This window comes from Rhinopithecus roxellana, chromosome 1 (genome assembly GCF_007565055.1).
Source record: "Rhinopithecus roxellana isolate Shanxi Qingling chromosome 1, ASM756505v1, whole genome shotgun sequence".
Classification (NCBI taxonomy): domain Eukaryota; kingdom Metazoa; phylum Chordata; class Mammalia; order Primates; family Cercopithecidae; genus Rhinopithecus; species Rhinopithecus roxellana.
This window is the reverse complement of record NC_044549.1, coordinates 136,372,690-136,391,700: the sequence shown is the minus strand read 5'-3', so window position 1 is coordinate 136,391,700 and position 19,011 is coordinate 136,372,690. Positions and strand designations below refer to the sequence as shown.

Genomic DNA, 19,011 nt, shown 5'->3' with positions numbered 1-19,011 from the left:
CCTTAAATTTTATGCCCAAGTTTAGTGCATCCGTCACCTCACTGTAGTCCCAGCCCTGAATGAAACAACGTGTGAAACATTCTCAGCACAGTGTCTGGCACGATATGTACTCAATTATAACTATTATTATTTATGACCACTGTATTGTTTTACAGATATATAACACTTCAAAGACAGATTAAGGAGTAGACTCTATGTTTCAGAGACAATTAAGGTACAGGAATATCTTGCGTAAATCACCTGTTCTATCTTCCAAAGAGCAAAAGAACTTGGTTTTCAAGTCTGTTTCATAATAGCAAGGTCCAAAACATGTTTATACAGGCTCTCTGCATAGAGGTAAGTAATAAGCAATCTCAAAAAACTAATTTTGCAACTGGAAGACAAAATCTGAAATAAATGAGATGAACTGCAATAAAGGTACACGTTTGAAAATCTCTTCATTTTGGGGTTAGCCTAGACATTCAGGATCATTTAGCCCAGATTTTTTTTTTTTTTTTTTTTTTTGAGATGGAGTCTTGCACTGTTGCCCAGGCCGGAGTGCAGTGGCACAATCTTGGCTCACTGCAAGCTCCGCCTCCCAGGTTCGTGCCATTCTCCTGCCTCAGCCTCCTGAGTAGCTGGGACTACAGGTGCTCGCCACCACGCCCGGCTAATTGTCTGTATTTTTAATAGAGACGGGGTTTCACCATGTTAGCCAGGATGGTCTTGATCTCTTGACCTCATGATTCGCCCGTCTCGGCCTCCCAAAGTGCTGGGATTACAGGCATGAGCCACCACGCCCGGCCCATTTAGCCCAGAATTTTAAGAAATGTATAAAGAATCATGTAACAATCCAGCACTGTAGTTCAAGGAATTAAAAGTACCAAGCAGCATCTTTCAGGATTATTTTCCCAACTGTACCCTGATGGACACATGGACGACAAATGTCATCCATAATCATTTGTGCATACCACAGCTTCCACCCTAATGCTGCTTCACCCTGACATATGTGTCTCACCTGCGGAGGGACTGGAACAACTGGAGTAGCAGCAGCCTCGACCATATTGCTCATTCTAGCAGGAGGAGGACAGCTATTTGCTGCATAGTAATTTCGGAGTTTCTTACCATGATTTTTACCCTAGAAATAAAAATAAAATGAGTACAGCAGTCCCCCCTTATCTGCAGTTTCAGCAATTTCATTTAGCTATGGTCAACTGCGGTCCAAAAATATTAAGATATTTTGAGAGAGAGACTACATTCACATAATTTCCATTACAGTATATTTTTATAATTGTTCTTTTTTCTAATTAGTTACTGTTGTTATTCTCTTACTGGCCCAATTTATAAATTAAACTTTATCATAGGTTATGTATGTACAGGAAAAATAATGCATATGGAAGTGTTCAGAAATATCACAGTTTTAGGCATCTACTAGGGGTCTTGATATCTCCTACGGAAAAAAAGAAAACTGTAATCACCATGAGAAAGGGTGTCAAACTGAGTTAATCAATGTATTTACTTAATCACTTAAAAAAAAAAAGAAAAAAATACAAGTAACACTAACTACATTTTATTCCTTCACACATACACAATCCTAGGGGTAAAAAGACTACTAGCTAGATTTGATTGCTAGATCTCAAAATAAAAGAGCCTACTCTTTGGCTCTAACAGAATGATTAAACTTATCTGGGAAAGATAAGAGAACAAAGGCAAAGGAAATTAATTTCCTATATGTTTCTTAAAAAGTATCACATTGGCTGGGCATGGTGGCTCACGCCTGTAATCCCAGCACTCTGGGAGGCCGAGGAGGGTGGATCACCTGAGGTCAGGAGTTCAAGACCAGCCTGACCAACATGGTGAAACCCCGTCTCTACTAAAAATACAAAAATTAGCTGAGCGTGGTGGCACATGCCTGTAATCCCAGCTACTCGGGAGGCTGAGGCAGGAAAACCACTTGAACCCGGGAAGTGGAGGTTGCAGTGAGCTAAAATCACACCACTGCACTCCAGCCTAGGCGACAAAGTTAGACTCTGTCTCAAAAACAAACAAACAAAAAAAGTATCACATTTTCCAGTGACCTGCGTCCTCACCCAAGTTCTTGCAATTTATATGCTACAGTTAAATATGAATTTCATGACACTCTGATCTAATATACTTTATAAGTTAGTAATGAAGTGGATAATCCAATTATTCTTTAAAAATTGCACTTACAGAGTATCTTTTTACTTACAAAGTATGTTCATTGCATTTATTCATTTGCTGCTCACAAAAATCTTATAAGAGGAATTTGTTAATATTGTACATTTATGACAGCCAAGGAACTGCAATCCAGAGACTGTAAGGAACTTGCCCCCAGCTCCCTTCTCAGGGGCTAAATGGCACAGTCAAAGCCTGAGACAGGCCTTCCAAATCAAAGAATGGCCCTTTTCCACTACAGCATGATGGCTTCAAGATGCACTAAGAATCTCTACTAACATGAATTTGCCTTTCTCATCACGTTTTAAATTATTAGTCACACGATTATATTCCTTGAATTGACACAAACTAGTGGCAAGGGTCAACACTACAAAAGCATTCTAAATAAGGGTAAAACAGTAAATTATTCTTTAAACTGCATTGTAAAACTAAAACCTGCAGGCAAACATTTATTCACCATCTATTTATATGCTAAGCCCTAGAAATAAACTAAGGACTAGCACATAGAGGAGGAGACAGATACGTAAGCAGCTAAATAGAGTAATGAACTAAGATCCATCTTCTCCTCACTTGAATACCCTAAAGGCGCTTTTACCATGGTCACAGTGAACTCCAGAATCAAATCCAGTGGTCACATATGTGCCTTCATCTTACTGGAACTCAAAGTAACATGATACAGTTCATGTCCTTCTTGAAACATTCCTCCTACTATCATCTATACTCCTTCTTCCCTCCCCACCTCTCCTCCTCTATCAGACCTCTAAACTCTACAATGTCCAAGGACCCACCCTTGGCCCTCTTCTACTCTCTGACTCTAGGTTATTTTACCCAGGCGTATAGCTTTCAAATACCATGAGTAAGTTGGTGACTCCACATATCAATCTCCATCCTTGACCTTTAGAACGATATATCCAACTTCCTCCCGGTCATCCACACTTTCATGTCATAAGAGACATATCCAACTTAAAATAACTTTTGATTCCTCCTCCATAGAACTTTCTCATCACCAGCATTACCACCACCACTAGTCATCCACAGTAGGTAAATGGCACCACGATCCACAAAGTTACCCAAGAAAAGTCAAGGGGTCCTTTTCCTGATTCCATCCTTCCCTAAGCCCAACACATTCAACCCATCAGCAAGTCTTGTCATTCAAAATACATCCCACATCACTCCACTTCTCTCCATGGATACTACAAATACCACAGTAATCCAAGGTACCAACATTTTTCGTTTGCAGTAGGTAACAGTGGTAATCCAAGGTGCCAACAATTTTCATTTGCAGTAGGTAACAATTCCTAATTGGTCTCTGCTGTTAATCTTGTCCTCCTAGAATTCTGCTCATTATAAACCAGGGTAATAATTCTTGACATGAATCAGTTCCATGTCACTCCCTCACATAAAACTCTTCCAATGGCTTCCTGCTACACTTAAAATTGACAAATCTTACCTATAATGCCCTACATGACCTGGCCCCGCCTACCTCTCGGGTCTTATGTCAGACAGAACTCCTTCCTTTCCCCTGCGCGTTATGCTCCTGGCTCACCAGGCTGCATGTGCTCCTTAAACATGCCAAGCTCACTCTAGCTCCAAGGTCTTTGTACTTAACCGTTCCTTTTGCCTAGAATGTACCTCTTGCAGATCTCTGTATGGCTGGCTCCTTCTAGAATCTTTCAAGTCTCAACTCAAACTGGACCTCACTCACTCTCAAGAGTCACAACCATTCCCCCTCCCCACACCACACACACTCCATCATATTACCACACTGTCTGGTTTTATTTTATCTTAGTACCACTAATCACTGTCTAAAATAATAGTTTGTTTACTTGTTTTTTTTTCCACTTTCCTCCGCTCTGTAATGTAGACTCCTTGAAAATGAGGACGTTATCTGTCTTGTTTACCGTTCTAATCCCAATGCCTAGAATGGATTCCAGAACATAGCAAGCAAGCAATAAATAACTGTTGGATAAATGAACCAAGTATTATAATGAAGCTAATAAACTGCTAGGAGAACACAGAGAAGGAATTTCTTACTCCAGCCTGAATGTATCACAGAAGACTTCCCTGAAACGGGGGCCACTGACTCACCTTTTTAAAGGAGCAAATATTTACAGGGGAGGTAAGAAGTAAGGGAAAAGAAAACTGTGCACCAAGAAAATACATTAGCAACAGCCCAGCCTTCTGTGTTGAGGGACCACAAGGAGAGAAAACGGTCTTCTAGATCCTTTGGAGGAGAGGCAGAAATGGAAACACACAGGGGGCTCATTCTTAATGCCTTTGCCCACGATAAAGAATTTGGACTTCAGAGGCAGCAGGGAGCCTCTGAGGAACTTTAAGCAAAGCAGTGCATGACTTGATTGTATTTGATAAAGATGAGCATCAGGGTAGCAGACCAACCTGGAAGCTGGGAAGATACACAGAGGAGAGTCAAGGACAAAATCCTAGGACACTACAATATAGAGTCTAGTAGAGAATGAAGATCCAGAAAATGAGATTGAGAATGTGTAGTCAAAATGTAAGACAAAAATCAGATAGTGTGTTATCATTAGAAGCCCACAATCAAACTGGAGTTCAAGAGTGTGGTCAGGATGAAGACAGACTCTCAGGAATGATCAGAATGTGGATGGTATTTAAAGCTATGGAGCCAAAAACCATTGCCTAGACAGAGTGGAGACAGATAAGAGCTTGCAAAATAGGCCTGAAGCAAGATAATGGCTGGATAATGGAGAAAGACACAGGAACTATGAAGACGGTAAGAAGAAGTAATAACATATTGAATAAGAAGGCAGAAGGGAGGTGAACCTCAGGGTAGATGGAAATATTTATGAAAAATTTTTTAAGGTGTGGGGAAGAAAAAAGGCTTTGGGGAAGAAGATAGAGTCAACATACTGAGATTGAGACAATAGAAAGACATCTCGATGAATCCAAGAGACAGTGCAATGTGTGGATTAGTGACAGCAACTGGAGACAGATAAATTCCTAGGCAGACAGGGATGGGTCCCTGTGAAACCCAACCTTCACGCCAAAGACAGTTTAAAGCCTGAAAACTGAGCTGGCAGTTCCAGGTAGAGTCCACAACCAGAGTGAGAACTTCCTCGATGCCTTTTAGGCAATTAAATGGTGCTTTTTCCAAGCCCACCCATGAACCAATCAGCACACACTCCCCCATTCTCAGCCCATAAAAATCCCAGACTTAGCCCCCACAGATGGCAAACCTCTTTTGGGTCCCCTCTTAAACAGAGGGCTAATCACTCTTGGGCCCCCTCTCCGTTGACAGCTTTCCTTCTGTCACTCAACAGAATTCTTCTCCACCCTACTCACTCTCCAGTGTCCATGTACCTTATTCCTCTTATTCCTCTTGGTCGTGGGACAAGAACCCAGGATAGGCTGACCTGTAACGCACACCCGTTCACTGAACTGCAGGTGGTGGGACCAAATAAGCTGTAACATGCCCCTGTTCACCAAGCTGTAGGTGGCAGGAACAACAGAAAGCTGCAACATTTATTGGGAGGTCAGATCTTGGGACTCCCCAGGTGACAGTTGTAACACCCCTTGGGACTCCATCATTGCTGACATCTCTGAGTTTTCAGGCACCACCCACATTCCCCTCATCTAAATGACGACACCCAATGCAGAAGCTGCTGGCAACACACCCAGTGGAGCCACAGGCTGAGAGCAGATCCCTCAGCGGGCACAAGATCCAGGTCAAGGCACAAGCCAAGCACAGCCTGCCGGGCTGAGTGGGCGGAGTGGGCTCGGTGGAATGAGGCCCCAGGCAAAGGGCACGACAGCCACAGAGATCTCCAGCTGGTGAAGCAGCACCAAAAGAATCCTTACACTGCAACCCTCCCTCCTGCTCACCAAGCAACCGGGGAGAAAAAGCCAGTGTGCCATTTCCTCCCACTTGCCGAACTACAAAAGCTGCAACATTAGCACTAAGGAAGTCAAGGCTAAGAAAGGTTTAGGAATCTTCTAAAAACAGGTGAGAATTTGAATCTACAAATCTGGCAGAAAATAACAGGGTTAGTTACTGACTACCCTCTATGTTCTGACCACCATTCTAAGAAAAGGAGATAAAACAGTGAACAAAGGCAAAGTCTCTGCCCTCGAGAAACTTTTCTAGGGAACATAAACAGAATACATACATACATATATACATATATGTGTGTGTGTGTGTGTGTGTGTGTGTGTATGTACGCACACACAACCAAAGAAGAAAGAGTGACTGACAACTGCTCTGCAAAAAAAAAAAACAGGATGACATAACAGATAATGGAGAGGAAGAGGGTAGGGTGGGCAGATAAGGCTTCTCTGGGGAAATACATGTCAGCTAAAACATGAAGCATGAGATGGCTCCATGCAATGTAGAGAAAGAGGGGAAGAGCTGGGCATCAAGAGACCCACTTGGCTGTGTTAAGTCTGAGATCCTTTTCAGATGTCCAAAGAGAGACCAACCTGGAGTTTACGAACGAGGTCAGGTTAGAGATAGAATCTGAGGAGTTATCAGTATGTAGGTGGAATTTAAAACCTAGGGCCAGGCACAGTGGCTCATGCCTATAATCCCAGCACTTTGGGAGGCTGAGGGAGAAGGAACACTTGAGTCCAAGACTTTGAGATCAAACTGGGCAAAATGACAAGACCCTGTCTCTATAGAAAAAAAAAAAAAAAAAGCCAGGTATGGTGGTGCAAAGCTATGGTCCCAGATACCAGGAGCACTGAGGTGGAAGGATTGGTTAAACCCAGAAGGTTGAGGCTGCAGTGAGCCATGACTGCAACACTACACTCCAGCTGGGTGACAAAGTGAGACCCTGTCTCAAAAACTAAAATAAAATACAAAATGGCTGAATAGGAACAGCTCTGGTTTGCAGCTCCCAGCATGATTCATGCAGAAGACGGGTGATATCCACATTTCCAACTGAGGTACCTGGTTCATCTCACTGGTTGGACAGTGGGTGCAGCCCACAGAGGGCGAGCTGAAGGTGTCGCCTCACCCGGGAAGCCAAGGAGTCGGGGGATCTCCCGTTCCTAGCCAAGAGAAGCCGTGACAGACTGTACCTGGAAAAATGAGACACTCCCACCCGAATACTGTGCTTTTCCGAAGGTCTCAGCAACCAGCAAACAAGGAGATACTCTCCCGTGCCTGGCTTGGTGGGCCCCATGCCCACGGAGCCTTGCTCATTGCTAGCGCAGCAGTCTGAGATCAAACTTCAAGGCAGCAGCCTGGCTGGGGAAGGAGCGTCCGCCATTACTGAGGCTTGAGTAGGTAAACAAAGTGGCTGGGAAGCTCAAACTGGGCGAAGCCCACAGCAGCTCAGCAAGGCCTACTGCCTCTAGACTCTGCCTCAGTAGCCAGGGCTTAGCTGAAAAAAAGGCAGCAGACAACTTCAGCAGAGTTAAATGTTCCTGTCTGACAGCTCTGAAGAGAGCAGTGTTTCTCCCAACATGGCATTTGAGCTCTGAGAATGGACAGACTGCCTCCTCAAGTGGGTCTGTGACCCCTGTGTAGCCTAACTGGGAGATACCTCACAGTAAGGACCGACAGACACCTCATATAGAGGTGTGCCCCTCTGGGACGAAGCTTCCAGAAGAAAGATCAGGCAGCAATATTTGCTGTTCTGCAGTATTTGCTGTTCTGCAGCCTCCACTGGTGATACCCAGGCAAACAGGGTCTGGAGTGGACCTCCAGCAAACTCCAACAGACCTGCAGCTGAGGGACCTATTAGAAGGAAAACCAACAAACAGAAAGGAATAGCATCAACATCAACAAAAAGGACATCTACACCAAAACCCCATCTGTAGGTCACCAACATCAAAGACCAAAGGTAGATAAAACCAAAAAGATGGGGAGAAACCAAAGCACAAAAGCTAAAAATTCTAAAAATCAGAGTGCCTCTTCTCCTCCAAAGGGTCGCAGCTCCTTGCCAGCAATGGAACAAAGCTGGAAGTAGAATGACTTTGACAAGCTGACAGAAGTAGACTTCATAAAGTCAGTAATAACAAACTTCTCTGAGCTAAAGGAGCATGTTCGAACCCATCGCAAGGAAGCTAAAAACCTTGAAAAAAGGTTAGATGAATGGCTAACTAGAATAAACAGTGTAGAGAAGACCTTAAATGACCTGATGGAGCTAAAAACCATGGCATGAGTACTTCGTGACACATGCAGAGGCTTCAATAGGCGATTCGATCAAGTGGAAGAAAGGGCATCAGTGACTGAAGATCAAATTAATTAATGAAATAAAGCAAGAAGACATGGTTAGAGAAAAAAGAGTAAAAAGAAATGAACAAAGCCTCCAAGAAATATGGGACTATGTGAAAACACCAAACCTACATTTGATTGGTATACTTGGAAGTGATGGGGAGAATGGAACCAAGCTGCAAAACACTCTGCAGGATATTGTCCAGGAGAACTTCCTCCACCTAGCAAGGCAGGCCAACATTCAAATCCAGGAAACACACAGAACTCCACAAAGATATACCTTCAGAAGAGCAACCCCAAGACATGTAACTGTCAGATTCCCCAAAGTTGAAATGAAGGAAAAAATGTTAAGGGCAGCCAGAGAGAAAGGTCGAGTTACCCACAAAGGGAAGCCCATCAGACTAACAGTGGACCTCTCGGCAGAAACCCTACAGAAGAGAGTAGAGGCCAATATTCAACATTCTTAAAGAAAAGAATTTTCAACCCAGAATTTCATATCCAGCCAAACTAAGTCTCATCAGTGAAGGAGAAATAAAATCCTTTACATATAAGCAAACGCTTAGAAATTTTGTCACCGCCAGGCCTGCCTTACAAGAGACCCTGAAGGAAGCCCTAAACATAAAAAGGAACAACCAGTACCAGCCATTGCAAAAACATGCCAAAATGTAAAGACCATCGAGGCTAGGAAGAAACTGCATCAACTAACGAGCAAAATAACCAGTTAATATCATAATGGCAGGATCAAGTTCACACATAACAATATTAACCTTAAATGTAAATGGACTAAATGCTCCAATTAAAAGACACAGACTGGTAAACTGGATAAAGAGTTTGGACCCATCAGTTTGCTGTATTCAGGAGACCCATCTCACATGCAGAGACATACATAGGCTCAAAATAAAGGGATGGAGGAAGATCTACCAAGCAAATGGAGAACAAAAAAAAGCAGGGGTTGCAATCCTAATCTCTGATAAAACAGATTTTAAACCATCAAAGATCAAAAGAGACAAAGAAGGCCATTACATAATGGTAAAGGGATCAATTCAATAGGAAGAGCTAACTATCCTAAATATATATCCACCCAATACACGAGCACCCAGATTCATAAAGCAAGACCTTAGAGACCAACAAAGAGACTTAGACTCCCCTACAACAATAATGGGAGACTTTACCATCCCACTGTCAATATTAGACAGATGAACGAGACAGAAGGTCAACAAGGATATCCAGGAATTGAACTCAGCTCTGCACCAAGTGGACCTAATAGATATCTGCAGAACTCTCCACCCCAAATCAACAGAATATACATTCTTCTCAGCACTACATCGCACTTATTCTAAAATTGACCACATAACTGGAAGTAAAGCATTCCTCAGCAAATGTAAAAGAACAGAAATCACAACAAACTGTCTCTCAGACCACGGTGCAATTAAATTAGAACTCAGGATTAAGAAACTCACTCAAAACTGCACAACTACATGGAAACTGAACAACTTGCTCCTGAATGACTACTGGGTAAATAACGAAATGAAGGCAGAAATAAAGATGTTCTCTGAAACAAATGAGAACAAAGACACAACATACCAGAGTCTCTGGGGCACATTTAAAGCAGTGCGTAGAGGGAAATTTATAGCACTAAATGCCCATAAGACAAAGCAGGAAAGATCTAAAATCAACACCCTAACATCACAATTAAAAGAACTAGAGAAGCAAGAGCAAATAAATTCAAAGGCTAGCAGAAGGCAAGAAATAACTAAGATTAGAGCAGAAGTGAAAGAGATAGAGACACAAAAATCCCTTCAAAAAAAAAAAAAAAATCAATGAATCCAGGAGCTGCTTTTTAAAAAAAAACAATCAACAAAATTGAGAGACAGCTAGCAAGACTAATAAAGAAGAAAAGGAGAAGAATCAAATAGACGCAATAAAAAATGATAAAGGGGATGTCACCACCAATCCCACAGAAATACAAACTACCATCAGAAAATACTACAAACACTTCTACGCAAATAAACTAGAAAACCTAGAAGAAATGGATAAATTCCTGAACACATATACCCTCCCAAGACTAAACCAGGAAGAAGTTGAATCTCTGAGTAGACCAATAACAGGCTCTGAAATTGAGGCAATAATTAATAGCCTACCAATCAAAAAAAGTCCAGGGCCAGACAGATTCACAGCTGAATTCTACCACAGGTACAAAGAGGAGCTGGTGCCATTCCTTCTGAAGCTATTCCAATCAATAAAAAGAGGGAATCCTCCCTAACTCATTTTATGAGGCCAACATCATCCTGACACCAAAGCCTGGCAGAGACACAACAAAAAAAAAGAGAACTTTAGACCAATATCCCTGATAAACATCGATGCAAAAATTCTCAATAAAATACTGGCAAACCAAATACAGCAGCATATCAAAAAGCTTATCACCACAATCAGGTCAGCTTCATCCCTGGGATGCAAGGCTGGTTCAACATTCGCAAATCAATAAACGTAATCCAGCATATAAATAGAACTAAAGACAAGAACCACATGATTATCTCAATAGATGCAGAAAAGGCTTTTGACAAAATTCAACAGCCCTTCATGCTAAAAACGCTCAATAAATTCGGTATTGATGGAACGTACCTCAAAATAATAAGAGCTATTTATGACAAACCCACAGCCAATATCACACTGAATGGGCAAAAACTGGAAGCATTCCCTTTGAAAACCAGCACAAGACAAGGATGCCCTCTCTCACCACTGCTATTCAACATAGTGTTGGAAGTTCTGGCCAGGGCAATTAGGCAAGAGAAAGAAATAAAGGGTACTCAATTAGGAAAAGAGCAAGTCAAATTGTCCCTGTTTGCAGATGACATGATTGGATATTTCGAAAACCCCATTGTCTCAGCCCAAAATCTCCTTAAGCCGATAAGCAACTTCAGCAAAGTCTCAGGATACAAAATCAATGTGCAAAAATCACAAGCACTCCTATATACCAATAACAGACAAACAGAGAGCCAAATCATGAGTGAACTCCCATTCACAATTGCTTCAAAGAGAATAAAATACCTAAGAATCCAACTTACAAGGGATGTGAAGAACCTCTGCAAGGAAAGCTACAAACCACTGCTCAAGAAAATAAAAGAGGACACAAACAAATGGAAGAACATACCATGCTCATGGATAGGAAGAATCAATATCATGAAAATAGCCATACTTCCCAAGGTAATTTACAGATTCAATGCCATCCCCATCAAGCTACCAATGACTTTCTTCACAGAATTGGAAAAAACTACTTTAAATTTCATATGGACCCAAAAAAGAGCCTGAATTACCAAGACAATCCTAAGCAAAAAGAACAAAGCTGGAGGCATCACACTACGTGACTTCAAACTATACCACAACGCTACAGTAACCAAAACAGCATGGTACCAGCACCAAAACAGAAATATAGACCAATGGAACAGAACAGACCCCTCAGAAACAACACCACACATCTACAACCATCTGATCTTTGACAAACGTGACAAAAACAAGAAATGGGGAAAGGATTCCCTATTCAATAAATGGTGCTGGGAAAACTGGCTAGTCATATGTAGAAAGCTGAAACTGGATCCCTTCCTTACACCTTATACAAAAATTAATTCAAGACGGATTAAAGACTTAAATGTTAGACCTAAAACCATAAAAATCCTAGAAGAAAACCTAGGCAAAGACTTCATGACTAAAATATCAAAAGCAATGGCAACAAAAGCCAAAAGTGACAAATGGGATCTAATCAAACTAAAGAGCTTCTGCAAGGCAAAAAGAAACTACCATCAGAGCGAATGGGCAACCTACAGAATGGGAGAAAAATTTTGCAATCTACCCATCTGACAAAGGGCTAATATCCAGAATCTACAAAGAACTCAAACAAATTTACAAGAAAAAAACAAACAACCCCATCAAAAAGCGGGCAAAGGATATGAACAGACACTTCTCAAAGGAAGACATCTATGCAGCCAACAGACACATGGAAAAGTGCTCATCATCACTGGTCATCAGAGAAATGCAAATCAAAACCACAATGAAGATACCACCTCACACCAGTTAGAATGGCAATCATTAAAAAGTCAGGAAACAACAGATGCTGGAGAGGATGTGGATAAATAGGAATTTATCCTAATTTACACTGCTGGTGGGAGTGTAAATTAGTTCAACCATTGTGGAAGACAGTGTGGAATCCCTTAAGAATCTAGAACTAGAAATACCATTTGACCCAGCAATCCCATTACTAGGAATATACCCAAAGGATTATAAATCATGCTACTATAAAGACACATGCACATGTATGTTTACTGTGGCAATATTCACAAAAGCAAAGACTTGGAACCAACCCAAATGTCCATCAATGATAGACCGGATTAAGAAAATGTGGCACATATACACCATGGAATACTATGCAGCCATAAAAAAGGATGAGTTCATGTCCTTTGCAGGGACATGGATAAAGCTGGAAACCATCATTCTCAGGAAACTATCACAAAGGGACATGGATGAAGCTGGAAACCATCATTCTCAGGAAACTATCACAAGGACAGAAAACCAAATACTGCATATTCTCACTCATAGGTGGGAACTGAACAAGGATATCACTTGGACACAGGGCGGGGAACATCACACACTGGGGCCTGTCAGGGGGTGGGGGACTAGGGGAGGGATGGCATTAGGAGATATACCTAACGTAAACGACAAGTTGATGGGTGCAGGAAACCAATATGGCACATGTATACCTATGTATCAAGACTGCATGTTGTGCACATGTACCCCAGAACTTAAAGTATAATAAAAAATAATAATAAACAAAATTAAATAAAACCATGAAACTAGGTAAGTTACCTAGACAACTCAGTGATAGAGAGCAAAGGACAAACCTCTAAGACACTACAATATCGAGTGTGGCGAAGAATCCAAAAATAAGATTGTGAATGCCTGACCCACGAAACAAGATAAAAACCAGGTAAGTGCAGTGTCATAGAAGTCTGGAACAAAGTGGCTCAAAAGAAGAGTCTAATTAAATACATTATGACCCAGGAACTCTACTTCTAAGTATTACCAAACAGAAACACACATAGGAGACATCCATAAGGATGCTCCTAGAAGCACTGTTTGTAACAGCAAAAAAGGTGGAAACAATTTAAGTGACCACCTACAGGATAATAAATTGTAGATTATTCATACAGAGGAACATTACACAGTAGTGAAAGTAAACACTCTAGGGCCATGCATGGAAACATGAATGGGTCTCATAACAAAATACTGAATAAAAACAGTAAATTGCAAAAGAAGATATGTAAGAATAATTTTTAATATAGGGTCTCAAAATATAAAAAACAACACTACATACTTATATAGGGGAGCACCTATGTAGCAAATATAAAAAACAATGTGTGGTAACAATAAATATCAATCCAGTATAGTGGCTACATCTAGGGGCACAGGATAGGGATACAATTGAGAAGGGATATATGGGGACTTCAGTTGAATTAATAATTTTTACTCTTTAAACTAGATGGCAAATACAAATGTTTATTATATTTTTGGTACCTTATATCTGAAGGATTTCATAATCATTCAACACAACAATAACCAAAAAAGGGAGTGGTTCACCAGGTCAAAATCTACTGCAGATAAAGTCAGGATAGAGAAGTGATACTTGGATTTGCAAAGACAGAGGTCACAACTGGCCTAAGTAAGAAACACTTCAGTAGAACAGTGAGAGATAAAAGGTCATGTGAAGTGGTTTAACTAGGAAAACACCCAGTACAGGGAACTATGCAGAAGAGCTCTATGACAGGGAGCAGAGAAATCAGGCATACAGCTAGAAAGAGAAATGGGATCAATGGAAAACTCTTTGAAAGATGGGTTTTACAGGCTTGTCTGTATGACAACAGGAAGAAGTCACTCAAAGCAGAAGAACAGCTGATATAGGAGCTGAAGAGCTAAAGAGCATGACTACAGGAATACAGTCCATGAAAAGGCAGAAGAGTACCCAGTACTAGTGGAGGCGTCAAGGTTAGATAGTATCAGGTATTTTATTTCCAAAGCAGCATCCCCAGTAGTATTCAAGCAGATATTGCATCCACAACATAGTAACAATAATGGCAACTAAGAAAAGGATGCAAATGTGCAGGGCAAATAGCAGACAGGAGGCAGGACTAACTAGTAGCTCAGTAACTGCCCACTCAGACGGACAGAGCAGTGTGTGGAGACCCACATCATGAACTTTGGCTCCAAGAACTACAGCAGGAACATACCAGGAAAGCCAGGGGTATCCGCGGACCCTTTGAAGGAGGCGGATTGCCACTGCAGGCTCTGTGGGACAGCTGAGGAACTGAGTCTGCTTGCTGTCTCAACTGGGAGGCTTGTGGTCTAGGGCAAGTTCTCAGCTCTGCCCACTAGCTGCCTGGAAATGAACTCACTGCTGCAGACGGGGGCACAGTGGGAGGCAGACCAGCCTTTCAGGCTGTGGGATGCATGCAAGCTGGGTGAGGCCTGTAACAGCCAGCTGTCCCCCAATTCCCTGGTGACCTGTGTGACCAGAGGCAGAGGCAGCCATAATCCCCCTGGGAACATAACTCCATTAGCCCGTTCACACCCCATCCCCCACAGCAGCTGCAGCAAGCCCCACCCAAGGAAAGTCTGAGCTCAGACAAGCCTAACCCTGCCCCCATCTGACGGTCTTCTCTATCCACCCTAGTAGCGGAAGACAAAGGACATAACCTCTTGGGAGTTCTGGGGCCCCACGCACCGTGTGATTATCTCTATACTATCATAGCTGATGCACTCTTGAAAGTGCCACCTCCTGGCTGGAGAACAACCAACATAAAACCAGCACACTTAACAAAAATACAACCAAGGACCCTCACACTGAGTCCACTTCACTCCCCAGCTACCTCCACCAGAGCAGGTGCTGGTATCCACAGCTGACAGGCATGAAGATTAATCATATCACAGGACTCCCTGCACACACTCCCCAGTACCAACCCAGAGCCCGACAGATCCACTAGGTGGCTAAATCCAGAAGGAAAATAACAATTACTGCAGTTCAGCTCTCAGTAAGCCCCATCCCTAGGGAAAAGGGGAGAGTGCCACATCAGGTGAGCACCCTGTGGGACAAAAGAATCTGAAGAGCAGCCTTTGAGTCCCAGATCTTCCCTCTGACATAGTCTACCCAAATGAGGAAGAACCAGAAAAACAATTATTGTGATACGACAAAACAAGGTTAACAACCCCAAAAGATCACCCTAGCTCACCAGCAATGGATCCAAACCAAGGTGCAATCTCCGAATTGCCAGAAAAATAATTCAGGTCAACTACTAATCCAATCAAGGAGGCACCAGGCCAAGCGCAGTGGCTCACGCCTGTAATCCCAGCACTTTGGGAGGCCGAAGCAGGCAGATCACCTGAGGTCAGGAGTTCAAGACCAGCCTGGCCAACATGGTGAAACCCAATCTCTACTAAAAATACCAAAAAAAAGCTGGATGTGGTGGTGCTTGCCTATAGTCTCAGCTACTTGGGAGGCTAAGGCAGGAGAATCACTTCAGTCTGGGAGGCAGAGGTTGCAGTGAGCTGAGATCACGTGACTGCACTCCAGCCTGGGCCAGAGCGAGTCTCAGTCTCAAAAAAAAAAAGGCGGCAGGGCACGGTGGCTCAAGCCAGTAATCCTAGCACTTTGGGAGGCCGAGGTGGGCAGATCACGAGGTCAGGAGATCGAGACCATCCTGGTTAACACGGTGAAACCCCATCTCTACTAAAAACACAAAAAAATTAGCCGCGTGTGGTGGTGGGTGCCTATAGTCCCAGCTACTTGGGAGGCTGAGGCAGGAGAAAGGCATGAACCTGGGAGGCAGAGCTTGCAGTAAGCCAAGATCGTGCCCCACTGTACTCCATCTCCCAAGACTCCATCTCCCAAAAAAAAAAAAAACGGGGGCTACCCTCTTTGAGTCCCCTCCCTTTGTATGGGAGCTCTGTCTTCACTCTATTAAATCTTGCAACTGCACTCTCTTTTGGTCCATGTTTGTTACGGCTCAAGCTGAGCTTTCACTCCCCGTCCACCACTGCTGTCTGCCACCGTTGCACACCCACCGACTTCCATCCCTCCAGATCCGGCAGGGTGTCTGCTGCTCTCCTGATCCAGTGAGGCACCCACTGCCACTCCCGATCGGGCTAAAGGCTTGCCATTGTTCCTGCATGTCTAAGTGCCTGGGTTTGTCCTAATCGAGCTGAACACTAGTCACTGGGTTCCACGGTTCGCTTCCATGACCCACGGCTTCTAACAGAGCTATAACACTTACCGCATGGCCCAAGATTCCATTCCTTGGAATCTGTGAGGCCAAGAACCCCAGGTCAGAGAACACGAGGCTTGCCACCATCTTGGAAGCAGCCCACCGCCATTTTGGAAGTGGTCCGCCACTATCTTGGGAGCTCTGGGAGCAAGGGTCCCCCGGTAACATTTTGGTGACCACAAAGGGACCTCCAAAGCGGTAATATTGGACCACTTTTGCTTGCTATTCTGTCCTATCCTTCCTTAGAATTGGAGGAAAATACCGGGCACCTGTAAGCCAGTTACAACTGATTATCATGGCCACCGGACTTAAGACTCAGGTGTGAGGCTATCTGGGGAAGGGCTTTCTAATAACCCCCAACCCTTCTAGGTTGGGGACGTTGGTCTGCTGGAGCCAGCTTCCACTTTCAAATTTCTTGGGGAAGCCGCGGGCCAACTGGAGGCAGAAAGCTGTCGTCCCAAACTCCCAGCATTAGCCGGCTGAGATCATGGTGAAGCCAGAAATCTCTACTCAACAGTCGCCCATGCATGCGCCCCTACCTTTCCTTCTGACCCATACCTCCTGAGTCCCGACCATAACTTTCTTGAAAGTGTAGCCCCAAAATTCTCCTTACCTCTGAATTTACTTCCTCTGATCCCTGCCTCCCAGGTACTAATGGTTCAGACTTTCATTTCCTCTAGCAAGTTGTATCTCCAAAGGGATCTAAGGAAGCTCTAGGCTGTGTCCTTAGTTATCCAGATGATAAACCCAGGGAGTCTTATCGCTGGTGTCCCTCCCAATTTAGGTATACAGCTCTCAACATGGGCAGTTATGTGGGACCCATTCCCCACCACCCTTGCCAAGGCCCCAAGTTTGTAATGGCTAAGAGGAGAGAAAGAGACAGAGGAGAGAGACAGAGATAGACAGAGGAGAGAGAGACAGAGGAGAGAGACGGAGGAGAGAGAGAGAGAGACAGAGGAGAGAGAGACAGATGGAGGGGAGAGAGAGAGAGACGGAGGAGAGAGAGAGACAAAGACGGAGTCAAAGAGAAGAAAGAGAAAGAAATAGTGAAAAAAAAAAAACAGTGTGCCCTATTCCTTTAAAAGCCAGGCTAAATTTAAAACCTATAATTGATAATTGAAAGTCTTCTCTGTGACCCTATAATACTCTAATACTACCCTGTTGTCAGTGTAAACAAGGGTATAGCCTGAAAACACTGAGACCACTGACAGTAGCTTTCCTTTCAAAAATCCTTAACCCAGTAACCCATGGATGCATTCCATCTGTAGCAGCAACTGCTTTGCTAACAGAAGAAAGCAGAAAATTAACTTTTAGAGGAAACCTCATTGTGAGCACACCTCACCAGTTCAGAATTATTCTAAGTCAAAAAAGCAAAAAGGTAGCTTACTAACTCAAAAATCTTAAAGTGTGGGGCTATTCTGTTAGAAAAATGTAATTTAACACCAACCACTGATAATTCCCTTAACCCAGCAGATTTCCTAAAAGGGGATTGAAATCTTAATTACCATACAAAGGTCCAAGCAGACCTAGGAGGAACTCCCTTTAGGACAGGACAATAGATGGTTCCTCCCAGGTGACAGGAAAAAACCACAATGGGTATTCAGTAATTGATAGGGAGACTCCTGTGGAAGCAGAGTTAGAAAAATTGCCTAATAATTGGTCTCAAACATGCCAGCTGTTTACACTCCACCAAGTCTTAACGTACTTACAGAATCAAAAAAAGACTATCTTAATACTGACTCAAAAGGTTACCTACACCCTCCCTGAAACGAATTTGCATAAGAACTGTTTATGGGAATGCATCTTGATGGGGCAGCTGGGTTGTTATGAAATACTCAGGAACCCAGCCCAGCTCTAGGACTCACCCCTGAGCACAAAGGCAATGTTGGGCACACTGGTAAAGGACCACTAGAATCCAGCAGCCCAGACCCCTTTCTTTGTGGTCAAGAAAGGCAGGAAAAGGGGTACAGGACTGCTACATCGGTGAGCATAACTAATCCGATAAGCAGAGGTCCGTGGATGGCTACACACCCCAGAAAGAAATAAGCATTAGGACCATAGAGGACGCTCTAGGACTAATACTCATCGGAAAATGACTAGGGGTGCTGGCATCCCAACGTTGTTTTTTCAGATGGGAAACGTTCCCCCCAAGGCAAAAACGCCCCTAAGATGTATTCTGGAGAACTGGGACCAATTTGACCCTCAGACGCTAAGAAAGAAACTACTTACATTCTTCTGCAATACCGCCTGGCCATGATATCCTCTTCAAGGGGAAGAAACCTGGCCTCCTGAGGGAAGTATAAATTATAACACCATCTTACAGCTAGACCTCTT

The 19,011-nt window shown here is 43.2% G+C and overlaps 1 protein-coding gene across 4 annotated transcripts in view; it reads right to left on the bottom strand.

Annotated features, from left to right (window-relative positions):
* ZMAT3 (zinc finger matrin-type 3) overlaps nt 1–19,011 on the bottom strand; it is a 54,679-nt gene that overhangs the window by 12,301 nt on the left and 23,367 nt on the right. For 3 of the 4 annotated variants that reach the window (XM_010373989.2, XM_030931864.1, XM_030931857.1), the window contains exon 3: nt 998–1,117. The exons of the other annotated variant lie outside the window; for it this stretch is intronic. In XM_010373989.2, the coding sequence (XP_010372291.1) occupies nt 998–1,117 (120 nt within the window). The remainder of the gene's footprint in view (nt 1–997; nt 1,118–19,011) is intronic. 4 annotated transcript variants of the gene reach the window in all.